Raw genomic sequence first — 27,892 nt, 5'->3', positions numbered from 1 at the left:
GCACCCTCCGGACGGAGATTAGGGCTGTAATTGGGCTTGGTGGAAATAAGATCTTTTAGGCTTATGTGGCTTTGCATTCTTTTATTTGGTAAGCCAGAGGCTTCTACTTGTGTGAATCAAAGCAGAGCGGAGCCGCTGGGAGCAGCGGATGGGACAGCTCTCGCAGTCCCATTTCAACTCGGAAGCTTACAGAGTTTTTCTTTCAAACCAGAGACCATTTTGGGGTTGGCTAATTGTAAGGTACATAGTTGACTTTCTTTCTTTCACCTGTGCTGATGCTGAAATGAATTTCTCGCTGCCACTGTACCATGGAGACCTAATCTTCAGACTTCATGGACCCCTGAACGCAAAGGATGAGACTGAGTACTGCAGGGGCAGGTGGCCCGGCCGGCGTCGGCTGCAGGGAGCCTGGCTGCCCTCTGACGCGCATGCGCACGCGGGACCAGCCCCACTCCCCGGCCCTGTCACTGAGAAAGCACGGCCTGTTTGCAGGAGAGATTCACCAGACTCTCAGCAAGGGCGTTTGCCTTTGTTGTACAATCAAAGGTCACCCCTTGCCTTATTTTAATGAGTTTGTGTGGAAAATGGTATGTTTTTCATCAGTTCATTTGGGAGATTACTTTTCAAACAATAATGCCAAGAATAGTCAGTGTGCGCTGAAATTTATTGTTGAGTTTCAAACTAAAGGTCAGGCCACTACAGATAAAAGGATGCTATTTTTCAAATCTCAGTTTGCGTATGGCACCGAGAGGGACAGTGGCGGGCGCTGCCCCTGACTTACCGTCCTCTCTTTTCTTTGTAGCAGCAGCTTCAAGAGTTTTATAAAAAACAACAGGAGCAGTTGCAGCTTCAACTTTTACAACAACAACATGCTGGAAAACAGCCTAAAGAGGTACCGACACTGCTATTTTACTTTCAAACCACAGATCCCAGAGGACTATCTAGTGGCTATTAAACTGTCATTCATCTTTTAAATGATTGCACAACTGAGCTGACTCTATCGTTCTCAGCTTCCAGACCGAGAGTTATTGTCCTGTTTTCGCTCCGGTTTTTCTGGGTCCCATGTGTTTGCTGACACGTATTTTATAATCCTGCTGCAGGTGCACCTCCTGGGAGCACTGGGCGGGGGTCCTGGGCAGAACCTCAGGCCCCTTTGCAAGTTGTACCTGGGGGAAGTGAAGCGCTTTCAGGAAAACTTGATTTGGACACACACTTGATTATTGTATCCAGCTCAGAGAGCTTGGGTGTGTGCTGAGGTTGGATAAACAGAAAGTTCGAGCAAGCCCTGTTCGGTGGGGCTCAATGGTTAGAGCGTCACCCTGCACAAGGAATGGTCTCGGGATGGATTCCTGGTCAAGGGCACATACCTGGGTTGCAGGTTTGATCCCCAGTAGGGCGCATGCAGGAAGCAACCAATCGATGTGTCTTCTTACGTGGATGTCCCCCCGCCCTACTCTCTCTAAAAAAATCAATGGAAAAAGTATCCTCAGGTGAGGATTTATTAAAAAAAAAGAAAGTTAGAGCCAGATTCTCCATACCACAATCTCAGTTTAACTTTTCGTGCGAGTTGTACATATCAAAACTTCTAAAAGCGAGTCTGCAGTGGCACAGCTAACATTAGAGAAGTCTCCCACTTGGATCATATGTGTTTTCCCAGCAAACAGTAGGGTATCGCAGCAGCTTCCACGTGCACAATGCTTTGTAAGTTCACATAGTTATAGCACCCCGCCCGGTTAGGGGACAGTATTGCCTCCAGGAATGGGAAGGCTTGGGGGACCTTCTGTGTGGCCCGTGTGCGGGAGGCTCAGTCATCGGGGGCGTGTCTTTGTGCCTGTGCGCATTGTCACGACATCTGTCTACCCATCCCAGAGCTGCCCCCCCCCCCTGCCCCCCGTATCTTACCTCCTCGTATTTCTACAGTGACTGGCATGCTTTTCATGTAAGTGTTTTCTCCTTGGAATGACAGAGAAACAGCTCCCAGTTCAATTTAATGGCTTCTGCGCTGGCCCTAAGCAGGTGGCCACTTTCCTGGGTCGGGACGCAGTCTTCCCAGGTGACTCCTCCCTCCCCCAAGTGGGGCGGCCAGGAAGCACTAATTTTACACAGTGCGCATGAGCCGGCCCTTCTCCCTTTGTGGGTTCCTCTCACAACACAAATTGGGTGCATTTTCCATGCCCTGTCAAGTTTTCACCCTGGAGTCCTCTTTAGCAGCCTGGATATAAACCCCCGTAGAGTAGGGGCCATTTCGGGGTGCAGGGGAGGAGGTGCTTTAATGAAAGTGCTGACACATTTGTGTACAGTGGCGTGCTACTGGGTCCTGCTGTAATAGAAAAGGGAACAGATTAAAAAGTGTCTAAAATGTAAATCTAAAGGACTAACAGTAATTAAAATGGAAATGGCACAGGGAGGGAAGGCATGTAATGGTGAGATATCACTGTGCAGGAGGCTCTCGGCTTTGTTTTGCTGGCTGTTTTTCTAATTCAGGAGGGCTTACTCATCAGTGGCAGTTCAATGCGCGTTAATGACTCTGGGATTGCAGGCATCACTCTGGACAAAGAAATGATTATTGTGCGGTCAAAAGAAGTTCAAAGACAAGAAGGGAATTTCAGTTTTTTCCTTAGAGATCCACATTCAAGAGCATATAAATTAAGCCAAATGTTAAAAACCACAGTCTGAAAGCTGACTTCAAAGTCACAACTCTCTAATTAATGAACTGCGAGCTTCGGTTTGGACAAGTTGTGGTTTGATGCGCCCATAAATCAACATGACAGGCCTGTTTCACAGCCTCAGACAGTGCTTGTCATTGAGTCACATCAGATGTAAACAGCAGAGAAGAGAAGGATATGAAGGAGGTGCAATTGATCAACAGAATTGGTAAAAACCCACTTTTGAAGCACATTATGCATGATCACAGGAAATGGTTACAGCCTCGAGAGGGTTCCCTTCTGCTGCTGCTTTTTTGACTCAGATTTCTAACAGCCTTCAAAAGGGAGAAGGAGAATTACGGAGTCTCTCCCCCGTGGCTCACAGGCTATAACCCCCTGTTGTTATTTTGTGCTTCTTTCTTTTCAAAGGCATCAAAATTTAGGTTTTTAAAGATCTTTAACTCTATATTTGAAGACAAACCAAAAAGGGCTGCCACTGCCATTCTTATCAGTTACCAGGGATTGTGTTTTTCCTTCTGTTGCCACTTCTGATTAACCTCTTACTTGGTCTGCAAGACGTGGTTTGAAACGCGCGTCTGCATGCTGGGGGAACATGAAAGTCCGAGCGCTCCGAGGGCAGATAACGACACAAGAGGGGGAAGTTATGCAGCAGAAGGAAGGATAAAAGCTCACTCTCCCAAATCGCTGCTGTCAGAGGGGCATCTGGGCCTGCGAAATGCTGCTGGTGGCTGAGCGGGCGGGGGTTGGGGAGGAGAGGCATGCCTGGTTCCTGAGCCAGGAGGTGAGACGTTACGGGAGCATTTCAGCATCTCCAGGACATTACGTGTGCTGTGGTCGCGCTTTGTCCTCCATTTTGAAGGCATGGGTGACACAGGAGATACGTTGCCTTACCATCCTGAGGGGAGGCAGACCCAGGGGCAGGTCTTGGATTCCAGGGTGCGTTCCCAGTGCCGCGAGATCTGGCCAAGACGTGCTGTCACTGCGGCTTGAGAGCCTCGTTTCCCCGAGGTGGTCTCCTGAATTAGCATGCAGGTGGTGGCCAAGTCACATGGCATCAATTTCATGATGTGGACTAGTGGTTATGACTTTAACAAGGTTTGAACTTGGATGTTGACAGATGGAACAAGTATATTAATTCACTGAATCCCCAGTCATTAGTGGCTCATAATTTTGAATTGTCAGGTCCTCCCCCCTCCCTCCCTTTCCCTTTTTTGATTACCTTTGCTATAAGGCGCTTGATCTTTGGCCAGAACAATGAACCTTTACTTGCTTTTTCCCTGAAGTTGCCTCAAAGGTGTTTCCTTGAGCAAGTTGGGCTCCACACTGAGTTAGACCTGACCTTCCTGAGGAGAGACGCAGCCCCATGTGCTGGCTACTTAAGCAGCTGCTCACAGAATGGGTGTGGATAATAGAAGGCAGAATTCATAGTAAGGCCAGCCACAAACAAAGTTCCCATCCTGTGTGGGTGAGGCAGGCTAAGTTGATTGTTTTAAAAGGGCCATTTGTCCCAGGCAGCTATGACAGTTTATGTTAGGCAGCAGGGAGGAGCCGAAGAAAGGAAAACAGACCTTTGACTGCAGCTCCAGGGAGGGGATCCGAAATGCAAGGTTTATCAGGGCATTCGAGCCTTTTAACGCTGCCTGCTGACCTGTGGCGGCGACTGCGCCGAGACCTTTTTTGTGTGCGTTCCATTGTGAGAAGTAAACAAATGGGCTCGTATCCTGTGCTTGGTAACTGGGTGGGGAGCAGTTTGGCAACCAGTGTTGCTTTTAAATTCTTTCTTTGGACAATGGGCCTTGTATACTTTTATATCCTGGCTTTTCAAACGTGGACAGCTTTCATGAGCTTTCCTAGGGATGGCTGCAGTGACAACAGAAAAGCCATCAGTCATTTTATATAAATACAGCATCTTTAAACATTTCATTTACAGTAAGACAGGAAACACCCTCCCTAAACTTCAACACCCCCCATTATTTCTTCTTCAAGAGGAGTTAGATCCTCCAACTTCTATTGTATGAGTGTTGGATTTTGTCTACCTTCCCCCCCTTTTTAAAAACTCTGGGAATTAATATCTGTTGAAGAAGAGAAAAATCATTTTGACATGAATATAACTATCATTGGGTTTTACATTAATGTGATAACTTGGGAAGGGGTGAAAACAATTGGATCATTTTAAGCATGCTGTTCTTAAAATGAAAACACTGGCTTTTCATTTAAATTTATTTAAATTTTTGTTGTTAGTGATATAGAATTTGTTTTTTGGAGTGAAACTCAATTAACTTTCTCAGTGGCATGGTGGTAAGTCTGAAATTGGTTGCTAATATGAGAATGATGGTTTTTTACTGTAAAATAAACTACACGGAGACCCAAAGGAAGCCACCATTTCTCTCCTCCCTTGATCTCTGCATCAAGGAGGCCGTGATCCGCACACATTCATGGATGGATTGGCTCGAGGTCGCGGTTGGGCTAAGTGAATGAGTTGTTGTAAAGTGAAGTTCTCAGAAGCTCTGGCGGCGTTGTGGAGTCCTGTTAGTTGCAAAGTCTCCCTGATATTTTCATTAATACTTAGAATTAGGAAAACGGATCTTGTTCTTTGCCTAAATGATCTTTTTTGGGGGCTACAGTTTGGGAAGAGTTAACTTCCCTTCCGAATTGTGAGCCATGATGTGGCTGAGACCTCCACCTCGATCTGATTCCTCGCAGATTAAGGATATGAGATAATTTCCCTCTATTTTTGTTCTGCTGCACTGTATTATCTTTCTATCACTCAGATAATTACTGAGGAAATCTACATTAATTTTTTTGGCTGGAGCAAGGCCTGCTAAACACAGGAATGATGTATTGATGTTTTACACAACAAAAGTTTTCCTCCTGTCATTGTCCAATCAACAAAAAGATATTTGTCAAACGATAGAGCCCCTTCGTTCTGAGCCCAAAGCTGGGAAGGGAAACGGGAGGCTTTCTGAACCTCCAGCCCAGTGGAGGCATCTGAAGCTCAGTGTCTCCATATGAAACCCAGTTGAGTACGATGTTGTTTGCTAAATTATGAATGTGTGTAATTAAAATCTAGTGGCTGTTTCTGTGAAAGATTTACAATGTTATTTCATCGTTTGTCATGGCTAATTAACAATATTAGATGAAGTTTTTCTTCTTCAAAGGCCTGATTTTTTCTCATTTATTTATGTCAGAAGTGATAAACAGAGTAGTTAAAAGCTCGCCCGTGCATGGGAGGGAGGCAGCTGTCTGTGGCCCCTTGGGGGCCAGAGTTGGGGTCCCTGCACACTGTCCTGCTGGAGTCTGAGGTCCCGGTGCTGACAGCCAGGGAGAGCACATGCTGGGTGAGGGGGTGGGGCGGTCCCTTTCACACCAAGTGACACCGTGACAGGGAGCACCCCTCGCCCACGTGCCCCTTCTCTCCTGGACGTGGATGGGTGGGTGGGGCGGCCTCCCCTGGCCTGTTCGCGGCCTCACTCTCTGCCTGGTCTCTTGCAGCAGCAGCAGGTGGCTCCCCAGCAGCTGGCTTTCCAGCAGCAGCTCTTGCAGATGCAGCAGCTCCAGCAGCAGCACCTCCTGTCCCTGCAGCGCCAAGGCCTCCTGTCACTGCCACCCGGCCAGCCCGCGCTGCCCCTGCAGCCCCTCTCGCAAGGTGGGTGTGGACGCCGAGGCCGGTGCCCATCTCCTGGGCCCTGCCTGCCCCTGAGGAACTGTCCAGGAAGCCCTGCAGACCTGGGAGGAGTCCCCACACTGCTGGCGCCAGTGGGACCCAGGTGGCGGGTCCCTGAGGGAGGGGAAAGCAGTGCTCCCCCACTCACAGCATTTTAATCAGATCGAATGTTTTCAGTTTGGAATTACAAATGAATTTTCTTGAAGGCTTTTTTTAGTCATTTTAAGCTGCATTTCATGTCATGTAACTTGTTCTGTTTTAAATCTTAGTCATGCTTTATAAATTCCACTTTCTAATATCTAGAGATAGAGTCAAGTTTATTTTTGTGTGATTATAAAAACGAAAGGTTTTTTGTTAGTTTTGCTCTCTTTTCTTACTTTCTTTTTTACCTTCATCTGACTGTTGATTTTTGAGCAGGTTAGTTCACTCATCTGATCAGGGAGCATGTATATCTATAGCTCTTCTTCAAAAACGGAGGTTCTTTAGAACATAACAAGATTATGTAGATTTAAAATGTTTCTTTTGAGAAGCCATTGACATGTTATTCCCCTGGGTGTCGGGCATCAGCAGCGAGCACTCTGCTGTGTTTAGGACACTCCTGGTATAAGCAGCTCTTTCACCGGTGCGGTGTGGGTGCCCCTGTGCGGTGTGGGTGCCCCTGTGCGGTGTGGGTGCCCCTGTGCGGTGTGGGTGCCCCTGTGCGGCGTGGGTGCACCTGTACGGTGAGTGCCCCTGTGCGGTGTGGGTGCCCCTGTGCGGTGTGGGTGCACCTGTGCGGCGTGGGTGCCCCTGTGCGGCGTGGGTGCCCCTGTGCGGTGGGTGCACCTGTGCGGTGTGGGTGCACCTGTGCGGTGAGTGCACCTGTGCGGTGAGTGCACCTGTGCGGTGTGAGTGCACCTGTGCGGCGTGGGTGCCCCTGTGCGGCGTGGGTGCACCTGTGCGGTGTGAGTGCACCTGTGCGGTGTGGGTGCCCCTGTGCGGTGTGGGTGCACCTGTGCGGTGTGGGTGCACCTGTGCGGTGTGGGTGCACCTGTGCGGTGTGGGTGCCCCTGTGCGGTGTGGGTGCCCCTGTGCGGTGTGGGTGCCCCTGTGCGGTGTGGGTGCCCCTGTGCGGTGTGGGTGCCCCTGTGCGGTGTGAGTGCCCCTGTGCGGTGTGGGTGCACCTGTGCGGTGTGGGTGCCCCTGTGCGGTGAGTGCACCTGTGCGGTGTGAGTGCACCTGTGCGGTGTGGGTGCCCCTGTGCGGTGTGGGTGCCCCTGTGCGGTGAGTGCACCTGTGCGGTGTGGGTGCACCTGTGCGGTGAGTGCCCCTGTGCGGGGTGGGTGCCCCTGTGCGGTGAGTGCCCCTGTGCGGTGTGGGTGCACCTGTGCGGTGTGGGTGCCCCTGTGCGGTGTGGGTGCCCCTGTGCGGTGTGGGTGCACCTGTGCGGTGAGTGCCCCTGTGCGGTGTGGGTGCACCTGTGCGGTGTGGGTGCCCCTGTGCGGTGAGTGCCCCTGTGCGGTGTGGGTGCCCCTGTGCGGTGAGTGCCCCTGTGCGGTGTGGGTGCACCTGTGCGGTGAGTGCCCCTGTGCGGTGTGAGTGCACCTGTGCGGTGAGTGCCCCTGTGCGGTGTGGGTGCACCTGTGCGGTGAGTGCCCCTGTGCGGTGAGTGCCCCTGTGCGGTGTGGGTGCCCCTGTGCGGTGTGGGTGCCCCTGTGCGGTGTGGGTGCCCCTGTGCGGTGTGGGTGCCCCTGTGCGGTGTGGGTGCCCCTGTGCGGTGTGGGTGCACCTGTGCGGTGTGGGTGCACCTGTGCGGTGTGGGTGCACCTGTGCGGTGTGAGTGCCCCTGTGCGGTGTGAGTGCCCCTGTGCGGTGAGAGTGCCCCTGTGCGGTGTGGGTGCACCTGTGCGGCGTGGGTGCACCTGTGCGGCGTGGGTGCACCTGTGCGGTGAGAGTGCCCCTGTGCGGTGTGGGTGCCCCTGTGCGGTGAGAGTGCCCCTGTGCGGTGTGGGTGCACCTGTGCGGTGTGGGTGCCCCTGTGCGGTGTGGGTGCACCTGTGCGGTGTGGGTGCACCTGTGCGGTGTGAGTGCACCTGTGCGGTGAGTGCCCCTGTGCGGTGTGAGTGCCCCTGTGCGGTGTGGGTGCACCTGTGCGGTGTGGGTGCACCTGTGCGGTGGGTGCACCTGTGCGGTGTGAGTGCACCTGTGCGGTGTGGGTGCACCTGTGCGGCGTGGGTGCACCTGTGCGGCGTGTGTGCACCTGTGCGGCGTGGGTGCACCTGTGCGGCGTGGGTGCACCTGTGCGGTGTGGTCAGCGGAGGAGAGCAGGCATGCTCTGTGCTGGGGCTGCCCTGCCTCCTCTGGGCCCTCAGCTCTACCCCATTTGGATGCAGGTTCATGTGCCGAAAAGGCTGGTAGCTAAAGCCTTCGGTGCCCTGGATTCAGCTGCTCTGCAGAGGGCTGGCATGGGGAGCCTCTGTCATCCAGGCGGCAGGCCTGGTCCTTTGGTCGGAACCTGTGCTGTAGGTGGAAGTGAGGCCTGTCTGCATTTGAATCTTCTCTCTGGAGTCAGCCGCCCAATGTCTGTCCCATCTGGGGGTCGCTTTGTCTTTTTGTGGGGGTGTTTTTACTGTGACGGCCAGGGCTTTTCCTCCGACTCCTCTCTCCTCTCCTCTCCTCCCTTCCTGCCATGACGCTCACATCTCCACTGCTGTCAAAGTAGATGTGGTAACTGAGCAATGCCAGGGGGAACAAAGGGCGTGTTGGCTAGCATTTTTGGACTTGCAAAATGTTACAGCGTGCACTAATGACACCTTCGGGTGTATTGTTGGAAACTGTTGCCGGCTGCTGTGCCACACCCTCTGGACTTGGGCGCAGCCGCTCATCCTCCCTCTCTCCTCTGCTGTGCGGCTGCTCACTGGGTTCATTGTTGTGGCACATCAGTTAAGCTGTCCAAAAGAGGGCAATTGGGCAGTGACAAGACAAGCTCCTGTGTAATGGGAAGGAAGGAATGTGGCGATGCGTGCCGTGTAAGCGCTGCGGTAACACATCGGAGGCACTGTCGGTAACTCACCGGCCCGGCACTGATTGATATGCCCAGCAGTGTGCCATGACCATGAATCCCCGCGGCATCAGGAAGATGCGTATTTAAAATCTAAAGGGTGCCTTTACGCGTGTCCGAGGGACACACGCATAAATAGAAATATTTCCAGAGCTGGTGCCTGCGGGAAGTGAGGCACAGCGTACGGTCATCTTTGGGGGAATCGGGAAGTTGGTTTTGTCTCCCCTGCCCCCTCGTCCAAAAGGGCTTAAGAATTCAGTCGTGTTGGAAGACAATACAATTTTTTCCTTATCAAAGAGATAAAGGCTTAAAACTGATATCATTATGAGCTTAAATCAACTTTCTGCTGGAGCAGGTCACCTGGGATGGGTGTGAAGGACAGAAAGGTTGGTCAGCTCTGTGTCTGTGAGCCAGGCCTGGGCTGTAAAATTGAGTTCCATGAACAGTAATCTGTCAACTGTCCTCACAACATACATTTTTTAAACCTGTGTCTGCATTTCCTTTTATAATGAAGGGACCAGTTATCCTGGAAAAAGAAAGCTAGCGAGGGAAAGGGGTATGTGTTAAAATAACTGGAAATGCCCACTTCATGATACAAACATGAAGATTCTTTTATATCCTTGCTCGTGGCCTTGGCTGAGTTACCTAAAATGTGTATGTAAATATCAAAGTATAGGAATGGAGAGAGAGAGTGATATTTTAAAGGCCTTTTTTCCCCTGAAGGTTATGAAATGGAGGCATATTTTTGTTGTTTGTACGGTTACTATAGGGCCTTCTCTCTGTTTTACATAATCAGTGTATCTGTTTTTCTCCTTGGTCTCTTTAATTATTTGATCCTTTCCAGGACCAGTACTTCCATATTGAAATATACTTCCAATTTTATTCTGACTTTTAGATATTTAAGTGTACACTATCAATAGGAGAAACTTTATTGCTCAGTTATGTGCCCGTTAATGGATTTGTTTATTAACTCAGTACAATTATTCGTGTCTAACATTTTGGAAGGAATGCTTGCTTTCAGGAAACACGATATCCATTTAGTCTGATGAGTGACTAGCCTGCTTTTTATCTCTCTTCATTCTATCATGAGATCTTGGTAGACAATACTCTTCATGGAACCCAAGTTTAACAATACTGTCAAGGTGTAGCACTGATGGAGGACACTGATTTGACTGCTTCCTTCTAAATCTAATGAATATTCTTAAATGTAATTATCATATTGAAATTTGACCCAGAAGTCAATGAGTTACTGTTTTATTTACCATCTCTCCCTGTGGACGATGAACCTGATTGGCTAGCCCACTGGAATGAAAGGGAGTAGAGTAACGGGAATGTTCTCTTAGGTGTAACAGGACATCTGCCGGGCTTTCTTTGCTAGATACACAGCTTACTGTTAGTTTGTCTGTCATTTTTAATGGGCTTAATTCCTTTTACTTTTTAAATGGCTTCAAGTTCTGCTCTTTCATTTCAGAGCGAAAGTGTTAACACGGTTGTTAGACTTGCGATCCTCCAGGCTTTCCACTTCCCAGGCCGCTGACCCGGAAGTCAGTTAGTTTGAGTGGAAAAATAGGCGGTTTGTGCTTTCCAAGTGTATTTACTCCCTGGAAAATAAAAATAGGTGTTGACTTGCGTGGCTTTGTATCACTGTGTTATCTCCAGCAGACAAGCCTGCTCACTGTTGTTTCAGTTGGGTGAGCGGCGGTCGCGGCCAGCGGCGCTCACCGAGGGTGGTTGGCGTGCAGCGGCGGTGCGGCCGGTGAGCCGCACACAGCCCACAGGGATCATCACCCAGATGCAGCAGAGCTGGCCACGGGATTCGGCAGTGACCTTTCCCTTTGTTTAATTTGCCTCCGAGGTTTAATTTCAAGGGACAAGTAATAATTGAATATGCCTAATAACTAAATGCTCATTTGGGACAAAAATCCATCAAAATATAATTGGCATTTGATTTTTATGAAGGAAGAAGAAAACCGACCTGGCTGTTGAGGATGCGTTCTAAGACTCTCTGACCACTTAATGTATCATTTGCAGCCTCCATTATAGTACATATTAATTGCAAATCCTTAAGTATTTGAACATTTTTTGTGGGGAACCGTTGGGAGAGATCAACTGTTTTTGTTACCACTCCTCTCAGAAAGGCGGAGAAGGTTATTGGTCTGCTGTGCAATAATTCACTCCTCTTTGATATGCAAACGATCCACGGTGAACATAAAAAAATCCTATCAGACTCATTTCACAGTTCTTAGCCACTCGGGTTCTCTGGAGCCCTGCGCCTCATTAGACGGTGCTCTCCAATGCCAGCGTAATTAAAATCTTTAACAGGTTAGCAAAGTAAAGATGTTTGGCTGATCACGTTGAGATGATTATCTATCCATTGTATTCTAAATGACAAAAATAAATTAAATTTAGACCTTGGCATTTTTTATTATGTGTTTCAAATGAATGTAATGCACACAGCCTTCTTTTAAAATTCAGTCCCTTAGACTTGGTAAGAAACACGCCTGTTTCACTTGCTGCTGTGTAGTCAGAAAATGACCAGCTCTCTAGGTCGGGTAGTACGTCAGTTGACTGAAACCAGGAACCCAGCCCAGTTGTAGCGGGAATGCCGAGCGAGGTCCAGGTCTCATGCCTTCTCTCGGGGTCCTCGCACAGCGAGCTGAGCTTGTGGTTGTCATTTGCGTGTTCTCCTGGGCACTAGCGGTACATGGGTCGGACTTGGAAATCCCGGGCTGTCGAGAGGCGTGCCAGCAGAATTAAGGCTACGAGGCCACAGGAGTGAGACGAGCATACTCACTGTCTGTCTTCTTGGGGATTTAAAATATGGGTTGACACTTACTCCTTAAGACCCATGTCCACTTTGACCCCTTTAGAAAACAAGAGAACTTTATTACTCCAACTTTACATTTTCATTTTATTCTGCAATGGTTCATTAGCGCTGATCTAAGAAATGACAGTAATAATAGTGTTACTTGTATAAAAAGTTATACAGTTTTTCAGTAGACACATCCATCAATTAAGCATGTGGTACTAGAAACCAAAATTAATGAGGAAGATAGGTGTGTTAATGAAATAATCATAGTATAATCAATTTGACTGTTAAAAGTTGAAAAGCATTTCAGGAAGATGATATGAATTCATAATTTATGTCTAAAAGTGATTAATAAAAACTATATTTAATAACAAAGCTATTTGTCATCATTTAAGACTTAAGCACAAAAATTATTCATTTTTTGGTTCATGTTGTCAAAATAGTATTGTTGAACACATTTATTTTGAGTCCTTCTTTGTGTCTAAAAATATGTAACATCTATCCACTTTTCCCCCCAAAACCTGGACCCACCCCGGGGATGGAGGCTCACTGTGGGGCAGCGGGGGCACCTCACCGCTCCTGGGCGGAGAGGCTTTCCGTGGGAGCGAAGGAGCTGCAGCCCAGAGCCCCTGACACTAGGCTTTGTTTACTGACTCTTTGATTTAATTACTGTGTGAAGAGGACGGAATTGGCTGTTAATTGATTTAATTATCCAATTTGTTTGTTTCAGGCATGATTCCAGCAGAACTGCAGCAGCTCTGGAAAGAGGTGACGAGTGCGCACCCTGCCGAGGAGACCACGGGCAGCAGCCACAGCAGCGTGGATCTGACCACGGCCACCTGCGTCTCCTCCGCCCCTGCCAAGGCCTCCCTCATCATGAACCCACATGCCTCTACCAATGGACAGCTCTCAGTCCACACCCCCAAGAGGGAAAGGTAGGAACGAGCCGCTGAGATGTGTCCAACACTGTCTGTAGCATGGGGGTGAGGGTGCCTCACCGTGTGTCCACGACCCCTCACGGGCTCCGGGGACTTATGTACTCAGTATTGTTGGGTGTGAGCACCTGAGAGGTCCCACCTTCCCAGCATGGCGTGAGCACTGCTGTGGCTCCACCCTAGACGGCAGCCCAGCCAGAGGCCCTGGATGCTCCTCGGATGGGCTGGATTTAGGGCTTCCAGGCTTCCTCTCTGCCCAGCACGCACCGTGCAAGCGCGTTGCCTTGGCTCCAGGCCCCTCTGAGGGAACAGCAGTGTCCGCCGTGGGCAGTGTGGAGTCCTGGTGGAGAAGCAGGGAGCTTACGCTGCTCCGCACTGCCCTCCTTGGAGGCAGGGAGCCCATCTGGGCATTACGGTGCACCCCCAGCACCTGGCCCTCTTAGAGCGAACCCCGCCGAAGGTTCGAGGCTGGGGGCGGAGGCCACGTCTGCGCGCAGGGATCCGCAGCACACCTTCTGGTGGCCGGAGTGCACTGCCAGGGTCTAGTCGTCCTGGTTCCGTTGGGAAGCTTCGACTGGCCCTGAGCCCCTTTGGGCTGTTGGAGTCAGGTGGTGGGAGACCCCCTGTGAGCATCGCTGAGGGAAGGGGTGGTGCATCCACGGTCGAGTCTTGGCGCCCAGAAGCACTGACGCCACTGGAGGTGCTTTTCGGGAGTAGAATGTGTCGATGTGGATAATGCTCTTAAAATGAGCAGGCTTCTTTAGTTTACTGGTTTTAACCATTTCCTATGTATTACGTAATGAAAAGCTTCCACAGACAGGGGAACCTTAGGAGTAAAATGTGATAGTGTCATTACCATGAGAAAAAACAAATTGTATATTTTGTTTTTAATAGAAGTGACTCAGTGAAAGTTTTAAAATTATCTTTTCACTTAAGCAATTACAAATATAATTTTATATATTTCTTGAAGTGTCAAACATCAGGAAGCCCACTGCCTAAATTAGGTTGTATCTTTATACCAGCAACGTTTTATCCATTTAGAGTTTACTAATCACAGACAACATTATCTAAGTGTGTGTGTGTGTGTGTGTGTGTGTGTGTATCACATTCAAGTGTAACACCCACGAGACGTTCCCCAAATGAGATTTAGGTGGTCTTTAACCAGACCTTTCAGCTCGCATTTTAAGATCATTTGGCGTCTCTGCGCAAGGCAGAGAGGGACCGAACGTGCTTGAGGCTGACGGGGTTAGAAGCTTTGAAGAATGGGGTGGTGCAGGCAGGATCAGCGTGGAGCCACTGCCCAAAGGAGGCTCGGCTGTTCCCCGTTAGGGAAGACTGGAGTGTCTGGAAGCCAGTCGTGGCTCTTGCTTTATTGTCTTTTATAATGTCTCTGTTCTTTTAAAAAACACTGCCCGGAGGTGGCTTTGGGGAGAAGGCTTTAGGCATCCCCTTGCACGTGTGCACTGGTGTCCTGGGGTGGCGGCCCCATCGCCGCCAGGCCGCTGCACGGCCCCTTTACCGCAGAGCAGGGGGCCCTGCTCCAAAAATGCCCCCCGAGGCCCTGGGGGTGTTTGCACAGCCTTGTCGGCCGCTGTGGGGTCTGCACAGACTCCCCGTGACACACCCTTCCTGCGTGGGTGCGGTGTGCTCAGCTTCATTCCAGGAGGCTGGTGTCCACGCTCAGGTGACAGGTGAGCAGGAAGCGAGTGGGAGGAGAATCCTTTTCATGTCTGAGAGCGCATTTGAAAGGAAATGGATCTAACAGACAGTCCAACTCCAGAATAAGTTTGTTTGACTTTTTTTTTTTTATTGTCCTTGTTTGTCTGCACAAAACTTGAGCGTAATCCTTGGTATACTACATGTCAGAATTAGAATACGGATCAGAAAAGATCCGGGCCTCACTGAGCCTTAATCGGGGGTAAAAGCAGGCTGAGTGTTCGAGTTGCATGTGCAGGGATGAAGCAGCTGTGACATTACCTGCCACTGCTCCGCTCGGTTTAGATTTATGTAGATTCCTAGATGTGGCTGGATTAAAGGGAAATTCTAAGTAGCACATTTTAACTGAATGTAGCAAATAAGACAAATGAGCTCCTTCGGTTGAAGATAATTCAGAGTTATAACCTTGCAGAACTGATCATTAAAAATTCAACTATCATGTATAGATAGGTACTTGTAAGAATGTGATAGGGTCTTACCTGGGTAAGGTTAATTTCTAAATCATGTGTGTGCTGTCCTGTTTAAGTAGTGGACACAGTCAGAACGCGATCACCATAACAACAGGTTCTCGCTGCCACCCAGAGCTGCTGCCTGTCAGGAGTCCCTGGGAGAAGGGTCTCATCCTCAGTCCTCGCCGCCGTGAGCGTCCTGCCTGGGCTCGCGCTGCCCGCGTTCCTGCAGGGTCGGAACCAGCGGGAGTGGGTGGCTCGTTGGGAAGGTGTGTTGGGAAAGGCAGTGCCCGGGTGTTGGTTTTGGACGCAGTCGGTGCAGCCCCTTCTCCAGCCCTGGCCGTGCACCCTGGCCTCCTGCTCGCCGCACAGCAGCTCTGGGCCTCGGCGAGCTGCAGGCTGCTGCAGAGATAAGTCACGCACTGGCACGCCACTCCCACTCTCCTCTTTAATTTGTCTTACGCAGGAAAATTGTAATTAAATCATTCAGGGTAAACCCTTGCGTGTGGAGCAGGGAGAAGCGTGCTTTGGTGAAGATGGCTGGTGGAAGCCCACTTCCCTGCTGGGCAGGGCACCCTCCTCGCCCTGCGACGGGATGAGTGGCCCCTGTCCGTTGGGGGCAGTGCCAACCCCAGGTCCAGGCTTCCTAACATCCTGTCCCTGAGCATCAGGGACAGCCAGCATCAGCACTCTCAGAATTCAGGTCTTTCTCCCCACAATTGAATCCCGTTTGCTGTGCTGAGGATGTGTACATTCATTGGGGCTGTGACCCGCCTGCGTCCCCAGTGCCTGAGAAGTGGGGGTGGGCAGAAGCTGAAGGGCCTGGCAGAGGAAAAGGCACCTTCCTGGCTCCGACTGCCATGTCATTCCCCAGGACCGGGAGGCCAGGCTTCTGAGGTAGATGAGAAAACTCAGACCTAGGGTCCCTGTAAACATGACACTATCACCTTGTTTTCTTTACTCGTCTGACTATCTTGCTTTAGGAAATTCCAAGTTTTGGTGTGGGTAAATAAAATCCACAGCATGCAAATGAAACATTTATGAAAATGCTAAATTTAGTAAAGCCCTTGGAGCTTCTTGGATCAAAGCAGCTATGTAAATACAAATAGCAATTACTACTTAAGTAATTGCCTGAATTAAAATTCTAAATATCACATTATGTTATGGTGCACTGGGGAAGGGAAGGGAGCTCACACTTAATCAGTCTTCCTCTGCACAGGCGTGGGCTGAGTGATGGCTCATTGTAGCCACGTGACTGCTGGGAAGCTTAGGGATTATCATCTCCATTTCACAGACGAGGAAATTGAGTCGTAGAGATTAAAGAACTGGTCTAGGGTCACAGAACTGATTAGTGGCATATCCAGGCTCCAAATTCAAGTCTCTCCTCGTTTGTAAATCAGCACTTGAAGTTTCGTTCAGCTTAGAAGTGAATGCAGTCATGCACTCAACGCTGGGTCAGCCCAGCCGGGCTGCATGTTGGACGGCGGCCCCATAAAATGATAATGGAGCTGAAGAGTTTGTCGCCAAGTGTATCTTAATGTCAGCGCGCAGGGCGTGCCTTGTGTCCTGGTGCTGCTGGCGCAGGCAAACCCGCGGCAGCCAGTCCTGTCAAAGCGCAGCCCGCAGCCCGCACGGCACGCGCACTTGCTGACGGACTGTCGCGGTTTCTGCGCTCGCTGCGGCCGTGTTGCGTGAAACAGCGCGTTCCTCAGGCAGCGGCCCGTCCATCTCGTGCGCACACGGGTCTGGATCGCGCGTCTCCTCTTGCGCCGGAACCCTCTCGTGGGGCGGGGCGGGGACCTGCTGCCAGGCTTGCAGCCCGGGAGCAGTAGGCTGCACGTGTGGCTGGGCGCGGCGGGCAAGGCCGTCCGGCTTGTGTGGGTGCCCTCCGTGTGTTCACATGACAGCAGCACCCCCTAATGACCCGTTTCTCAGAGTGCATTCCTGTCCTTAAGCATCACATGACTACTTGTGATGAACTAAAGTCAGTATTCCTAAAAGAAATTTTAAATTTAATTTAAAATTAATTCAATTAAGCTACTGTGTGCATATCAGCACATTTTAAGGAAAAGAGCAGTTTCCTCTTACCTTGGATACAGATATTTTCTAGGCCTTTCGCGAAGGCCTAGAAATTATTTACGTCTGAAGCAGCACGTAAGAAACAAACATGACCCCGTGCAAGACTTGCACACAGGCAAGTGCACAACCAGCCTCTCTCCCTTAAAAGTGTCCCCACTTCCTTTCCGCCTGGTAAAGCCCACGTTTCCTGGCGGATACATCGTGGGTCTCGGCTCCATTCCCGCTGCCCCCTGTGGGCCACACTGGAAATGCTCCTGGGTGGTGGTCCTCGCCAGCTTTTTGCGCTCGGCTGACCTTCGGTAAGGCGCGTGCTCCTCGGAGGGAGTCCTAGCTCTGCTCAGGATTTGCTCCAAGCCTTCCCGCAGCATCGGGAAGAGGCTTCGTCAGCCCTTGTCCGGCCTCTGCTTTGGTTGCAGCTGTCAGCTGTTCTCAGAGTCAGGTGACCAGGTCGGCCCCCTCCCGGGGTCACCTGCCTCGGTCCACTCACCACGCCTCTCCCTTCGTCGTCACTCTCCTCTGTTGGCGCAGCACGTGCATCGCACTTGCGTCGCACTTGCGTGTGCTTCCTGCTGGCCCGCCGGCCGCTCTTTCACGGAGCCCTGAAGCCTGGGCGTGGCTCGTGCGCCCTCAGACAGACTCACTGACGGCCTCTGGTCTGTGCTGGTGGCCCCTTGCGATGTTGCCACGTGTCTGACTGCGTGACAGTAACATTTGTGTCTGCGGGGCCTCACTATTCAAAAGGCAGGGGACTGAAATGTGGGCAGCCTGGTGCTTTCTAATTTTTAAACTAAATTCTATGTTAATGAATAAATATTGGTGCTCGTGGTTTATTTTCTAAAATTCTAGAAGCTTGGTTTCAGAATTGTTCTAGTTTCACAAGCCTTTCACTGTCGTGTGTGTATATATATTCCTGTTTAGGGCCTTTTGAGCCAGATAAGTAATCCGTAGGTTCCAGCCCCGCATCATTCTGAGTAGCTCTTCCTCGTTGCACCTTTTCTTGGTTTCGGTTTTGAAAATCAGATGATTGGTCTTGTATTCCTTTCGATTTGAAGTACTTGAGCACACACTGGCTACCACGCGTCTTCCTTTCCCATTAGAGTGTTTGGAGAGCCTGCAGTCACATTGTCCCGAATTGTCCTCAGAATTGTTGCTGCTGCTTCCTGCGATTATGTGTTGAGGCAATTGATCTATAACAGAGTTCAGCAAATTATGGCCTACCAGCCAAGCCTGGCCCACAGCTCATTTTGTAAATAAAGTTTTATTGGAACACAGCGGTGCTCATTCATTTATGCATCATCTGTGGCTGCTTTCACGTTAACGTGGCTGCCTTGAGCAGCTGTCGCAGAAACTAAGTGGCCCACAAAAATGAAAATATTTTACTTTCTGGCCGTTTGCTGAAAAGAAATTTGCCAGCTTCTGACCTTAACTAACAAGACCACGTTTCTCAGATTTCCTGATGGCACTCTCACAGGTGCCGGCTGGCTGTTCCTCCAGGAAGATGTGGGTCTCCTGGTCTGAGATGAGGTGTGGAACGTGTGTTTGTCGGACCTGCTGAGACGCTTGCTGCTCGGTTTCAGCAGCCGCAGCAAGGTGGGCATCACCTGGCAGCCTGTTAGCAATGCAGAGGGCCAGGCCGCCCCGCGCTGCGCCGTCAGGGTCTGCACTGCTCTCCACCCCATGGCGTGGCGTGTTCTTCAGGTCCCTTGGTTTGGGCAATGCTGGGAAGTAAGAGTTTTTCAGAAAAATTTTGAAAATCTAATGTTTCCCATTCTTGTATGAACCAGCAGAGCAGAGAGAACGTTGCTGGAGGGAGAGGAGCCAGCATGCAGGGTGGTAGAGGCAGCCACCATTGACTGAGCTACTGCTCTGTGGGGCCCTATAAATAAAGGCCTTCCCCTGGCTGGTGTGGCTCAGTGGATAGAGCGTCAGCCTGTGGACTGAAGGGTGTCGGGTTCGGTTCCTGTCAAGGGCACACACCCAGGTTACGGATTTAATCCCCAGTATGGGGTGCGCAAGAGGCAGCCAATCAATGATTCCCTCTCATCATTGATGTTTCTCTCTCTCTCCCGCTCCTTTCCTCTCTCAAATCAATAAAATACATATATTGATTGACATCAGCCTTGATGCTCTTTTCCCCATTTAATCCTCACAATAACCCTCTGGGCTACTTACTGTCCTTTTTGTACACATGGGATTGTGGGGCCCAGAAGCCACACAACTCGCTGGAAACCAGGCAGGGACCTGCACCGAGGTCTCCTGTCCCTCAGGTCCTTGCAATGACAGCCCTAGTCTGGAGGTTCCCTGGGGCTGCTCCACCCGACTATTGGGTTACAGTCTTCAGCCCTAGAGCTCAGGCATCAGGACCAGGCCACAAGCATCGGGTGGTCGCCTGGGGCCAGACCAGTCTGCTCGGCCTTGAGGGGCGTTTGGCGAAGCCCCGAGTTCTGTCTCATCTTTCTGCCCGGGGCGCGCAGGGCGCAGGCTGGGCATGTCCTGTCAGCTGTCCTAGGGACCAGAAAGAGGAGGGCGGATGGCCAGTTGCAGGGGCCTAAAATGCAGGCGCCTCTTTCTGCTCCAGAGCGACACTTTGTAGCATCACCCGAATCTGTTTCTTGGGAAATAGCCTGTTTAGGGCAAAAATGTTCCTGCTTGCCCAGGGTTTCCGGCTCAATCCCCAGCAGGGGGCGTGCAGGAGGCAGCTGACCCATGATTCTCTCTCATCATTGATGTTTCTCTCTCTCTCTCCCTCTCTGAAATCAATACAAATACATGTTTGAGAACGTTCTTGCTTATGTCAGAAGGAGCACCTGGGAGCTGCGGGGGTGTGGCGACTGTGAGGCTCTGACGAGCTGAGATGCGTGTGTCCTGCTGCTGACAGCCGCTGGCTCCTGGGTCTCGGCGGGAGGAGAGGCTCCGGGGCCGTGCCAGAGGCCCCTCGAGGACTGGCGTGGCCTCGCCCGGGGCCCGGTGCACGGATTTTCTTGAGGGTGCTCCTTGTGTGGTGACGAAAGGAAGAAGTCGGCCGTTGCGCTCTGAGAGCTGTGGTGTACTTTCTGCCATAACATGTCGTCACTGGACGCTACAGCTTTTTTCTTTCTTGTGTTTAAGTAATAAGTAATTTCCAGTAAATGGCATCATTGCTCTGGAGAGTCCGTTCATTTTATGTTTCTCTTAAAGGAGCCTCGACCATGGGCTCTGTCATGTCTAGCGGGCCTGCTGTCCCCACCCCATATTGGAACCCCATTTCTCTCTGTGTAGGGAAGACAGCCTCGGATGATAGGGTCTCCCGCAGTTCCTTTGTGGGTCCCAGCCCTTTGGCAGGTGTGTGCACTTGTGAGGAAGGCTCGCCCTCCTCCTCAGGCTCCGCTCGCTTTCCCGGCGGGCAGCCTGGCGGGGAGCCCGCGCTCCGGCCTGCAGGAACTCGGGCAGCGTTGCTTGCACCGGGGTAAGAGTTTTGCTGAAACACATACTTTGCCACTTGGATTGAATGAGTAGGAAATGTCCTTTGCCAGATACTGGATTCATCCAAAGTGGGAAGGGAAGCCACAAGTCTGCAGAAGCCTGTGGCTTGGAAAAGTCCTGGCCCTGCTCTCTTCAGTGACAAGTAGGAGTCCCATGTTCTTAGCCAGGCGTGGGCGGGGCGAGGGGAACCCTGCAGGAGTCTGAAGTGGGAGTCATGTACTTTTTCAACACTTGCAAAGGTGATTTCTTGCAGCGTGTTCCCGCGTAGCCCGCGGCAGCTCCCGGGGCAATGCCGATGCGTGTGCTGCCTGGGCACTGCCCTGGGTCCTGTACCCTCCCCCTTGGAATCAGTCACGGCCTGAGTATGTTACCTACATGTATAAAAGCCAAGCGACCAGAACAACAGAGCGACTGGCATGACCTGGGCCTCTAGTAATGTCTGTTCTCCTCATTAAAACCATAGTGGAGGCTCACACAGGGAGGCTGTTAGTGTGTGTCCCCGCTTGTCACTCTGCCTGTGTGAGTGGAGAAGATAGTTGCTTTGGGGATCTGTTCCGGGGACTGAGCAACAGATACGCCCGCCAGAGAACTCTCTTAGCTGCGATTTCCTGTCTGTGTAAACTCAGGAAGAGCATCCGACGGGCCCGTGCTCTGCAGTCACAGCACAATTGCACAGCCCCGGTGTGTGCACTGGGCCTGTCCCCTGGGCACGTGTCGCCAGGAGCCGTACGGCCTGTTCGGTGTCTTCATCCATCTGGGCGTCTGTCCCACTCACAGGAAGGCTCGGCGGAGCCCGGCCGGCGCTGTGGTCAATGTGGTGCGAAGAGGAGGCCCCCATCCCAGCAGCCTCTGCGGGAGAGCTCGCCTTCAGGTTACAATGTGCACACGCACACGGGCTCAGTGAGGGAATCCAGGAGAACCTTCCATTCTCTGCCTCACTGTTAGAAGCAAGTGGTTCAGTTGGCAGGTGTAGTCCAGGTGCGTGAAACATTCCTGGTTTATAGCAAGCCACACACACACACACCCCTTTTCTGGGTGTTGTTTGTGGGTTACCCCAGTTTTAGGACAGTGTACCTGTACTAGTTTCTTCCATAGACTCGGTGGTTTTTGTTCTCTGTTTTTGCATTTTCAGTTGTGAAAATGATTTTCAATATACAGTTTGGATTGTTGGGCTAGTTATTGTTTTTAAGTATTAAAATGAGAAAAGTGAAAGGGAAGAGAGAATCATTACTAGTCTCAGATATCTGAGAGTGAAACATTCCATGGAGTTGTTCGAACTGAACTAGGAAAATCAAGAAAACAGAGATTGCCCCATAAATAAGATGAAAAGGGGGACATTTTTAAAGACACTTTGGAACATTTACCAGAAGGCACAGCCTTCTCCATTTTATACACTCAAATGTTGTTATGTTTCTGTGTCACTACTTCTATTCTTTTTTAAAAAATATATATTTACTGATTTCAGAGAGGAAAGGAGAGGGAGAGAGAGATAGAAACATCAGTGGTGAGAGAGAATCATTGATGGGCTGGCTCCTGCATGCCCCCTACAAGGGATGGAGCCCACAACCCAGGCACGTGCCCTGACCGGGAATCAAACCGTGACCTCCTGGGTCATAGGTCGACGCTCACCACTGAGCCAGGCCGGCCGGGCCCTGGCTCTGTTCTTGTTTGGTAAACACAGACCCCACAGTCACTAGCTGATGGTGGTTATACAGGTAGTGTAAACCTGTAAGACTTCCCTCAACCAGTAGACACTCTCTTACGACCTTTAAACTTCAGCCCTTTTATGGTCTTCAAGGAAATCAATCTAATGGCAAGGCTGATTCCTCTTTCATTCTTTTTTCTATTTTTTAAAAAATACTTTTAGGTATATCTTTGAAATATCCTTTCTGTGTGTGCATTTTGCATCTTGGCTGTGAATGTTGAGTGTGAAGGTACATTATGGCAGAAGATAAAGAAAAGCATACAATGTTTGTGTAAATCAAGCATGTCAAACTCAAAGGCTAACACGGGCCAAATAAACAAGGTTTAAGTTTATGTGGGCCACAAAAAACACACACAAAAGCTTCAGTTTTCATAGAAATGTAGGTTTATTTTGATAGAGACATGCTGAATCCAAAGGGCTGAAATAAATGAGTAATGGTTAACATAAAATAATAGAACATTTTAATAAAAATTTATATTTTTTCTTGAACATTAATTTACCAGACAGTGAATAACTGCACAAATTAGTAAGCATAACGCAAATAAACCTATTTTCCTTGTTCTCCGAAAGCAAAATATTTCCTGTTGTGCACACCAAACAAGTGAGTCCAAGACTAATGACGTGGCCATTGGCTGCTAAAATATTTGCTGCTAGCATTAGTGGAGAGAAATGGTGCGCCTGCACATCAGGCGTGTAAGGGAAATGAATGCAACACGATTGTAGTAATCAGTCATTAGCGAACATTGTAGTTCTTTACTAATAATTATGAATAGCAGGATATTGTAAAAATCAAGTTACAAAATTTTTATTGAAACGTTTCTTACATTCCGTGATATTGGCTGGGCCGCATGCAGCCCGCGGGCCACGAGTTGGACGCGCTTGGTGTACATGCTGCAGGCTGGTTTCAGCAGGAGCCATGGTAGTCATTGGGGGGGCGGTTAGACATCCAAAAGGCTGACCGTCCACTGGAATGACTGTCTCAGACCTGAGACGCGGACAGGCTTCTGTGACTGGTCTCTTTTTATACCTGAGATACTGATGGAAACATTCTGGCACATATGAGCCCCTATAGTCAACTTAACTTTTTCCTCATGAGTCGGATTTTTGACAAGAACAAGATGTCTGGTGTTGAAGATCCGTGTGAGAAGTAAATGGCAGTTTAATTAGAAAAAAAATTAACACCAAGAGCTGGAATAATCCAGTGGTGTTGGAATAAATTATAGGGTTATACAGGCAGAACTACAAAGAAACCTAAGGATGAATGGGAAGTTATCCAGCATTCAACCAAAATGCGTTCCTAAGCAGGGCGGAAGTCACTGGGCGGTACATCCATTCAGTCCACACTGCGCACCGAGCACTAACCACGTCCCAAGTGTCCGAGGCTCTGGAGGATACAGCCATGAGCTTGGCAGAAGAGATATAGAACAACCAAGTAATTACATAATAAAAAGACAGACAGAATCAAGTTCTGAAAAAAATAAAGCGGGGAAGGGGGAAGAGGGGCTAAGGTTACCATTTGTATAAATGGGTTGGTCTGGCAAGGACTTTGTGAGGAAGTGAATCTTGAGCCGCTGTGAAGAAGTGAGGGAAGAGCCCTCCAGGCAGAGGACACAGCAGAAGCAAAGGCCCTGAGGCAGGGCAAAGGAGGAGCATGTTTGCTCAGTCGGGGCCCATACCTCATGTGGGGTGGGGGCGGGGCGGCTGTGTTTCTGGTAATTATGAGGGGGACTCTGAAGCTGGACAGCCTGCATTCCAACACAGGCTGTTCACGTAGTTTACTTCATCTTGCTGTGCCTCCGTTTTCCATCTGTGAAATGGGTATGATGCCAGCCCTTGCTTGCTTCATAGATTAACTGTGAAAATTAAATAAATTAATACACATTACAGTCTCTAGCATATACTAGGTGCTCAACAAAAATTGTTAAAGTCATTTATTCTTTCAAACCACATTTTTGAGCATTTGTTATACATTAACTTGTACCTTCTGGGAATTAAAAGATGGCTACAATGTAGTTCTTCCCCTTTAGAAGTTCATAGTCCAATCAGAGACACAAACATGGAAACAGACTCTTGCAACACAACGTAATACATTCAGAGCCAGGAGTATATGCAAAAGTCTGTAATTTGTTTACAATGAGCACTAGTGGGATGTTGTAGAGTGTGTGCTTCCACCCGCATGCGCATCAGGTGAGATGCTGGACTGAGGGGAGGGAGGCTCCGTGTCTCTCGTCGCTTGCTGCACCCTGGCTGTCAGGCCCAGCCAGTCCTTGGGCAGTTGGTGCTGAATTTCACCACAGAGACCAGGGAACTGTTCAGAGGATGGCGAACCTCTTGTTACCTTTGGCCACCTAAGCGGTAAGAGTCCCGGGAGCCTTTGTGGATGCTCTCACCTGCTCCAAACGAGAGAGGAAATGGGCGTTTCTGGTAAGAGTACTTCTCACCTGTCACTGGCCGCAGCGCCACCTGTAGGCCTGGCTGGAGGACAGGTACTGGCCCAGCTCTGGTGTTTCTGACTCAGTAAGTTGGGGTGGGGCCCAAGCATTTGCATCTCTGACAAGTTCCCAGGGACCGTTCTTTGAGAACCTCCCAACTGCTACAGTTCTGCTGTGGCCTTCTTCCTTTGCCACCAAAGTGACAGAGTGATCTGGATAACTTACTTACTATCACTTAGGACGATCTATGTTCCAGTGCCAACACTCATCATTCAAAGAGAAAAAAAATTAAGATTATGATCCAACAAAAACTATTTTATGGAATAAAATTTCTTTAAAAATTCCTAATATTGGCCTTTAAATCATGTGTAAAAACTCTTGTCTTTCTAATTTATTTTTTGTTTTATTGCTTAAAAATGCTTTTTATGCTTCAATCACCTGCCTGGTCTCATCCTACCTCTTGTAGCAGGTGAGCTCCTGCTAGTACGTGAAGGACCAGACAAAATGTTACATCTTATGTGCCAGCCATCTGTCCAGTTCTCTCCCTCCAACTGGAGGACCGGGCAGACTCCTTCAGAGGAGGAGACCGTAGTCAGTCTGTGCCCAGGACTTTAAAGGTGTTTGGTTCTCCCCATCATGATTAAACCTTTTGGAAATGCACCCCTACTAAGAGTACTTTTTAATTAATCATGCACATGTCTAATGTTTTACCTATATTATAAAAGTTAGAGGCCTGGGGATTGAGAAATATGCACACACACACGTGTGTGTGCTCATATGACTTCTAATAGCACCTGAACACACGTCTACGTCAGTCTCAGTGTTCTCGTGACTCCGGCGGAGCCCCCCTGTTCTAGGAGCCCCCCTCCACGCTCCTCACAAACCAGGTGTTTATGTAAGCCCGCTGGACGAGAGGGAGGAGTGTAACTCGGGGGGTTGTTGATGAAGCTTCTGTACAACAGAGGAACAAAAGCTGCATAAAGCAGGGGTCACTGAAGGGAACATACACGCATGTGCTCTTCGCTCGCTCGTGTGGCCCTCACACTGCGGCGACCGGATTCCTCCGGCTGTGACTGCTGACCCCAGAGCACTGAGGGGAGGCTTCCACAGGAGCGGAGGAGCGGGCCTTGGGTCTGTGCTCTTTGGTTTCCTGGGTGCTGTGGGTGCTGTGACATCTGGGCAAGGTGCCACGTGGGCCTGGTGACTCACCACTGCAAATACACTTGCATTGACATAATGAGAACGCTGCGGAACGGTGTCAGTAACTTCGGGATTAGTGGTCCCTTTTCCGTATTGACACAGTTGCTCGCGGCCACCCTTTGGAAAGCATTCTGTTTCCCTAACAAGATCCCAGGCTGGCGCTGTCAGCGGTCACCTCACAAGCTCAGGGCAGCCCTAATGGATGCTGGAAACCAAAGCTGGACCTCGGCCTCCTCTTGGCCTTGGCCTTTGTTTACCCCTTCACTCAGCACCACGCAAGCAGGCCCCCGCCTTTGTCATCCCTGCGGTCTGTGTTGCGAGGGACTGACTGCCACGCACCGTACAGCCTCTCCCTACCCTGTGCCGCGGGGCCCAGACCTGGCGTCGGGAAACCAGGACAGCGTGTTTTACCCAGAAAAGGGAGATGGGGCAGGTTGGTGATGTGGATGGTGAAGGAAATAACTTGCCAAACTCACCACCTGTCCTGGCACACCCTCAGGCTCTCACCATAGGCAAAGCAGCCAGCACGGTCACAGGTGCACCTACACACGGGCTCCTGGCCCGACGGGTAAGGGCCACACCGCTGCCGTTGTGGCCTTTGTAGATCTTTGTCCCGTACATTCTGATGACCCTGAGGCCCCTCCTCCCCACTGAGAATTCACTGGGAAGGGTCTGCAGAGCCTGGCCAGGGCTCAGGAGCCAGCTGTCCACTCAGTCGCCCTGAGGAATACTCCATGAGCTTTTGGTTTTCCAAACTTCAGTAATTTGAATGTGCCCCGTTGTTAGGAAGTTGCCATATGTTCTTACATTATTATTTATCTTATTTTCTTAAAATTGACTTATTTTTCAATTTAAATGAAGTAAACATTGTCCTAAATGATATTTGTGAACTCGGGTTGAGGTTGGAGATACTAGATACATTTTTGTCCGAGACCAACCTTCCCGTCTGTAAGACCCTGTGTTCACCCAGCCTCGTGTGGACTCCGCTGTGTGTGCGTGTCACATCCTGGGATATTTTGGCAGGATTCCCTCTCTTTGCTGAGACGGGCCTTGACCAAATATAGAACTGTGCTAATTGTACTGGAACCTGCATTCACGATAGACTCTGGTTTCTTAAAAAGCCCAAATCTATCACTTACCTTCCTAAAAAGTTTCCAAGACCCTACTATTCCCACATATTCTACTTCCAGGCTCAGAGACACCACTCAAGGTCAGAGGGTCATAGTGCACACCTAGAGTTTGGAAACTGGAGTTTGAGTTGACAAACCCACTAATTCAACAGTGGGGCCAGGATACTCCTGAGCAGTGTCACTCAGATCTGTGATGATGTGAAACTGGTGTTTGTTAAGCAGAAGTAGGAAATGACCTTCTCTCTGTGCTAACTTCCTTCAGTCTTACCTGCTTTGTGGTAAGTTTTTTAAAGCAGCCTTGCATTTAATTCATTAATAACTCAGAGCAGCATTTTTATGAGTTTGCAGCTACTCTTGGTGAAGTTGCTCAATACCTCCGCTTTCCATATTTCTTCGTCTTCAACTTGTCCTTCAACCCACAGTTAACACAGAGGGCACCTCAGGATGTTTCTTTAAGTGCAGTGATTTTTAGGGCAGACCCTGAGACCCACAGCACTCACGCTGTGGTCCCTGGCCGGCCCCATCTTCATCACGCCGGAGCCAGGGGCTTCCCAGTCTCCAGCCCCACAACTCCTGAGTCAGAATCCGCAGGGGAAAAGGTCTCT

General features: G+C 50.0%; 1 protein-coding gene across 10 annotated transcripts in view; it reads left to right on the top strand.

Moving 5' to 3' along the window:
• The window catches only part of FOXP1 (forkhead box P1), a 565,106-nt gene that overhangs the window by 474,762 nt on the left and 62,452 nt on the right, over positions 1-27,892 (top strand). For 9 of the 10 annotated variants that reach the window (XR_008558876.1, XR_008558877.1, XM_054729759.1 and 6 more), the window contains 3 exons: positions 803-892; positions 6,159-6,312; positions 12,910-13,114. Coding sequence is in view for 8 of the 10 variants with exons in the window: in XM_054729759.1 (XP_054585734.1) it covers positions 803-892; positions 6,159-6,312; positions 12,910-13,114 (449 nt within the window). In the remaining 2 variants the exon portion in view is untranslated. The remainder of the gene's footprint in view (positions 1-802; positions 893-6,158; positions 6,313-12,909; positions 13,115-27,892) is intronic. The other variant, XM_054729758.1, reaches the window with a different exon arrangement.

This window comes from Eptesicus fuscus, chromosome 18 (assembly GCF_027574615.1).
Source record: "Eptesicus fuscus isolate TK198812 chromosome 18, DD_ASM_mEF_20220401, whole genome shotgun sequence".
Classification (NCBI taxonomy): Eukaryota; Metazoa; Chordata; class Mammalia; order Chiroptera; family Vespertilionidae; genus Eptesicus; species Eptesicus fuscus.
The sequence above is the reverse complement of the archived record's forward strand: the minus strand, read 5'-3'. Positions and strand labels throughout refer to the sequence as shown.